At 58.6% G+C, this 5,455-nt stretch overlaps 1 protein-coding gene across 1 annotated transcript; it reads right to left on the reverse strand.

Annotated features, from left to right (window-relative positions):
- Positions 1-549: 549 nt before the first annotated feature.
- Positions 550-5,027, reverse strand: LOC119365630. Its single transcript, XM_037631274.1, has 7 exons — positions 3,261-5,027; positions 3,072-3,166; positions 2,339-2,983; positions 2,100-2,253; positions 1,705-1,950; positions 1,280-1,610; positions 550-1,089 (listed from the first exon to the last, which is right to left on the reverse strand). The coding sequence occupies exons 1-7, from the start codon at positions 4,554-4,556 to the stop codon at positions 980-982; spliced, it is 2,877 nt and encodes a 958-aa protein (XP_037487171.1). The 5' UTR covers positions 4,557-5,027; the 3' UTR covers positions 550-979.
- Positions 5,028-5,455: the final 428 nt, after the last annotated feature.

The raw sequence follows: 5,455 nt of genomic DNA on the forward strand, positions 1-5,455 counted from the left end.
GACAAGCTTAATGAGCAAGATATTCCAATGCCGGAAGGAAGGGGTCGGTATAATTGGGGGTGGTACGCACAAAGGAGTTGACATGATCCGCGGGATGATGCTCGATCTCACTGTCGCCGTGACGGACAATGATGGTGCGCCGAACCCTTCAAATGATGATAGCACATCACCGGCCGCTCGCAGTGGCAGAGACAGTGGGGGGCGAGCGGGGGCCAGGCCACCCCCATTAGCTTACAACAGGGGCTATGCTTAACGGTACTAGATTAGGCAGGCTATGGTAATTTAGTTACGGCCATTAGAAGTAGTAGCCTTACCGTGGCATGGCACAGCCCCCCAGGAGCCTACATAGCTCCGCCGTTGGCTACGTCCCCGCATTAACAACACTAAGCAAGACGTGTTCATCCGAGCAAATTTCAACAAATGTATATCATAAAATTACCCACTCCCACCCTTGGCAAAATTCATTTTTATCGACCGAATGTTGCCACGTCGTCATAGCTCCAAAATAGGTCAACCCTAATCCACCGCCCCAAATTTTCCAAGTGGAAATAATCAATTCAAAGACCGATGATATTTCATTTCATATACAAGTAGTACATGGCCTAGAAAAAGCACAAGCAACTTGCACAAATGTGTCTCTGTCTAAAGCATCAACTTGCGTATTTACAGCCGGCCGGCGCCTCATCGTACATACTCAGTACGTATTTTGTAGAACCACGGAGAGACAAGATATCACACTGTACAGTTGGATCTTATCCTTTAAGCCCTTGTCGCTGTCGACGACGAAGCTGCCAATAAAAGAGTTGAGAACAATTTCATTTCCAGCAGGCATGCGTGCATATCCGTGTGCGCCCTGGCCTGAAACAGTCAAAGAATAGCAGCGCCTCCCGCGCATACTTTTCTCCGCTGAATCTTCCGCGCGGAGAGCACGAGACGCCGGCGGCCCGGCGACTCGCGTGCTGGCCCGAGGTCGTCGTCGTCACTCGTGGAGCTCGGCGTACAGTTGACCGCCCGTCCGGGTCAGCTCGGCGAGGTCGGCCAGGTGACCACGCAGCCCGTCCGCCAGAAGCATCAGCAGCACCCTGCAGTCTGCACGCAGTTCAGTCAATGGAGGAGTTCACCTCCAACGTCGTGTCGTCGGCGACGTGAACGGGAGCTTAAATGCTTAATTATTTGATAGCTTCGTGCGGTTTTCGTGCTTAATGATTTGATAGCGTCGTCTGTTTTTCGTGGTTGATATGAGGCGCTCATAAGTGATAATTATAGTACTAGTAGTTACCTGGGATTTTGCTGAAGTTTTGCAGCGTGACGGCGGCGAGCACCCTGTGCCGGGGCTGCAGGTGGGCGGCGCCGCCGGCCAGGCACCGCTTCAGCCGCGGGACGAGGGCCGAGAACGCGGCGAGCTGCATGTCCGTGTGCGTGTCCTTGAGCGGCGTCGACGCCAGGGACCGGCTCAGCCAACCCGCTGTTGTCAGGCACGCCGCCACCAGGCCGGCGTCGGGAGAGGCCAGGCACCCGGACAGCGCCGCCAGGAACGGCCGCCTCCCGCTGCCGAGGAGCACCGCCGTCACGTGCTCCAGCCACGCCTCGTTCTCGGCAGCTTCCGTCTCCTGTTCACGGCAAGAGATGAGAACACCAGTACGTTGAGTCGAGTGAGTTCAGACTTCAGAAACCGTTGAACCATGCGTCGTCACGTCGCGGTACCTGCACTATAGCATCGGAGGTGACGGGCGTGGCGGCAGGCGAGTCGCCGGCGAAGCCGGCCTGCTCCAGCATCCGGTCCTCGGCGAGGAGGTCGCCTGAGAAGGAGAAATGCCCTCCCAGCATCAGCAGAGCTTTCCGGGTGTTGGGCACGACGTTCTCGTCGATCAGGCAGCGTCTCAGAGACTCTGTTAGGGTCTTGGCAGCCTCTTCTCTGTATACGCTGCTGTTTATTCTGTCAGGCTCGTCCTGCCACATAATTTACAGACTGAGTTTCATAATACTTCTTGACTACTTGAGCAGAATGAAAACATGCTTTTACAGATATTCAGACTTTCTCGTTGATCCACGAACAATGACAAGAAAAAGTGTACAGCAACAAAATGTGTAGGGCATACCAGTGACAGTGTGCGATCGAAGTATAACAGCAGAACAGCGACCAGAGCTCGCTCTTCGACCGGCGAGCTTCGAAGATGCTGGAGTAGCACGTCCATCGTCTCGGTGAGCGACACCGTGCACAATCCGCGTATGAACAACTCCACCATTTCCCTTCTGCGAAAATCACCACGTTTCGTCAGCCAGAATGTTGGAATCACCTTGTACGTATTTTCAAGTCAGTCACAGTGAATTATAGTACCTTCTCAGCCGGAGCAGCTCAACGAGCAGACGCACCGCGGCGCCCCTGGCCGAGACCACCTCGCTCTGCAGAAGCCGAACGACGCTTTCTCCATGAACTCTGACAGCCACGTAGCTCCGGACGCTGCCCTCCGCCCGGACACACAGCAGCAGGTGCTCGGCGGCGCGCGCCCTCTGCTCCTCCTCCCGCCCGTCCCGAAGCCTGTGGAGGTGGAAGTCGACGCCGCCGATCGCCATGAGGTGCCTCGCCCTCTCCGTCTGCTCCGACACGCTGAGCCCCGCGTCGAGCACCCTGTCGACGACGGCCACGTTCAGCTTCTCCTCCGGCGCCCCGCCGTCGCCGACCCGCAGGCTCCGGCAGTGCTCCGCCTTCCAGGCGTCGATCAGGCGCGTGAGCACGCGGTTCGTGTCCGGGACCGACAGGGCCTCCAGCTCCTGCCCGGTGACGGGGCACGTCCGCAGGCCTCTCTCGAACCAGTGCACTATGGCGTGCCGCTCGAACGTCTGGCCTGTCTCGATCGTCACCGGGCGGTTGAAGATCTGCCGGGTCAGTGGGCAGAGGAAGTCGCTCGGGGTGGTGGAGAAAATGGTGGCTTGGACTTGGCTGCCGTCCGTGCCACTGCCACTGATCTGGAGCGGCCCTTCACTGGAAAATTCACACCCAATCAAACATGGATCAGTATGTGTTGTACCGATAAGGGGTGGGAAATTGGAGTGAGAAGGATTGGGAGTACCAGAACTCGAGTGTGAGGAGGTCAATGGCTGACATGTCACGAGCCGGCAAGTAGCTCGTTGACTCCTCTGCTCCTTTGCCCCGTTCATCTTCGATCTGAAATTCTTTGACTCGAGTGTGAGGAGTGTGAATTCTTTCAGTATGCATGAGCACGAACTTGAGCTTCCTTCCAGATAAAATCGCCTCTTACCCGTGGTTCAAATGCCTCGTTGGCCAGCATATTAGGAGGCATGGGCTCGCTTGATTCTGCCCGTGGCGTGGGACTGCAGCTCCTCACCTCGCCGTCGTCACATTCGTGGAACACGCTCCCCGAGCTGTCGGCGTCTGCGGCCTTGCCTTCCTCCTCCCCCATCCGCTCAGGTTGCCGCGGCGTCTCCTCGATCACAAAGATGGCAGGACTAGGGGTGCCGGAGCTGTACGCGACGTCCGAGCCGATGTCGTACGTCGTCGACGTCGAGAACCTCGTCGCGCTGGCCGGGGCAGTGCTCGGCGCGGTGGCGGGAGGAGCCGTGCTCGGAGGCGCGGGAACGGACGGGAGGGCCATCGCCTCGGTGCGCCCCAGCAGCCAGTCCCTGTAGTAGCACGCGAGCGCGCGCGTGCCCTCGTCCAGCGCGTCGACGAACAGCTTCTCCACGACGTCCTTCACCCTCGCGTCCGGCTTCGATCTCGCCGCCGCCGACTCCCGGTCGCGCCATGCCTTGAGGTGCGAGAGGCCCGGGCGGAAGAGCCTGTCCCACAGCGCGGGGAGAAGGACCGTCCGTGCCTCGCGCGGCGCGAGGCAGAAGGCCTCCAGGGCGTGCACGGCGGAGGAGTGGTCCTTCTTCTGCAGCTTGGAGACGACGGACATGTAGAGGTGCGCGCACGCGGCGAGGCGCTCGTGGGGCACCCCCGACGCGGTCACCGCGAGCGCCTCGTCCGCGTCGAGGGACGCCAGGGAGTGCAGCCTGAGGGAGGCGCGCTTCAGCTCGCGCGGGTCGAGCAGGGCCTCCCCCACCGCGGCGGCCCTCTCGACGGTCTGCACGGTCACGCGGAGGTCCAGGACGGCGCGGTGGTCGGACTCGCCGACGCACGACGTGCAGCCGCTCCGCAGAAACGCGCGGAAGGACTCGTCCTTGGCGAACTGTTTCACCGTCCCCGCGGCCAGGGAGATGAGCGCGCTGAGCGCGGACTCGTCGAGGGCTGGTATCGCGCCGGGGCCGCTGCCGCCGTCCTTGATTTTGTAGCTCGTCGCGGTCCTCAGCGACGCCGACGACTTCCGTCGCGGGGTCGGCTCCTCGCCGGCGCCGTCCCCGTTGGTGTCGAGGTTGAGGCGGCCGCGGGCCTGCTGGACGTCGGACTGGGACCGCGCGGGCTTGGTGGGGCGCCGGTGCTGGAGGGGCATGATCGTGGTACGCGGCGCGACCGAGGGGTTGTCCGGTTGCTTGCGGTTTTTCTTGAAACCATCAACGCTGAGCAGGTCGCGGAGCAAGGACGACGGCGGCGCCATGGATGCCCCAGCGGCGCAGGCAGTGAACGGCGATTGCGGAAGAAGGGCCGGGTCTCTGTTAGCAGTGCAGCTGCACCGGTGGTTGTTGGTCAGTTGTTGGCATGGGCCATGGCGATTGCTCGCCGTTGATACGTGGACGAATTCGCCGAGGTGACAACAACGGGAATAGGTCGCGCGGCACGGCGTGCGTCCAAATGGTGGGTTTTGGCGGGCAGCGCCTCGCTCCGGCTCTCAGGCCGGCCGGGTTTTGCATTCTTCTCAGGGCCTACCCTTATTAGCTAGGCGTTTTTGTATGCACCTTGACCCTATCAACGGTTGCAACCAAGACGAGGTCTGATTGATTCTTGGCTGAGTTTGCTGGTTTGGACGATCAGATGAAGCCAAGACTGGGCCAACCTTCTTTAATTGCAAGTGGTTTGTTAGTTTTATCTGCCTGCTATCACATGAGTGTCATTCTCGTGACTGGCACTAAGCAACCGATGAGCTTCCCCCGACCTTTTAATTACTGAATATTGCAATTGCATCTTGCTTATTGCGTTCTATGTCTCTTGCAAACTTAATTCCTCAATACGCATATTGGATAGTGGTTTTGGTCGTAGTTATAAGTATAAATAGTACCCCCTCCCAAAATAAGACTAGCCACAATGGGTAGTAACATAGACTAGTAACATGGGTGACGATGCCATGGACCTAGGGCAGGGTCATAAGCCTGACTTATACGCCCTACCCAAGGTCACTACCCTATAATCAAGGACATTCAAAGTATAACAAGAGATACCGACTGAAGTAACCATGAAATGCAATCCACTCGACCAATCACCTCACTCGGATACTTCAATTCCATTCGAGCAAGATGAAGTCATTTGACCATATCAGAAACCACTCGGAGTATAGAAGAC

The sequence above is a fragment of the Triticum dicoccoides genome, chromosome 2B (genome assembly GCF_002162155.2).
Source record: "Triticum dicoccoides isolate Atlit2015 ecotype Zavitan chromosome 2B, WEW_v2.0, whole genome shotgun sequence".
Classification (NCBI taxonomy): Eukaryota; Viridiplantae; Streptophyta; class Magnoliopsida; order Poales; family Poaceae; genus Triticum; species Triticum dicoccoides.

Bases quoted from the DNA above. Each gene is read 5' to 3' on its own strand.
- LOC119365630 (XM_037631274.1), bottom strand. From the start codon at position 4,556: ATGGCGCCGCCGTCGTCCTTGCTCCGCGACCTGCTCAGCGTTGATGGT. The intron at 3,167-3,260 runs GTAAGAGGCGAT...AAAGAATTTCAG, and splicing joins ACGAGGCATTTGAACCACGG to ATCGAAGATGAACGGGGCAA. The intron at 1,090-1,279 runs GTAACTACTAGT...AACTGCGTGCAG, and splicing joins AAACTTCAGCAAAATCCCAG to ACTGCAGGGTGCTGCTGATG.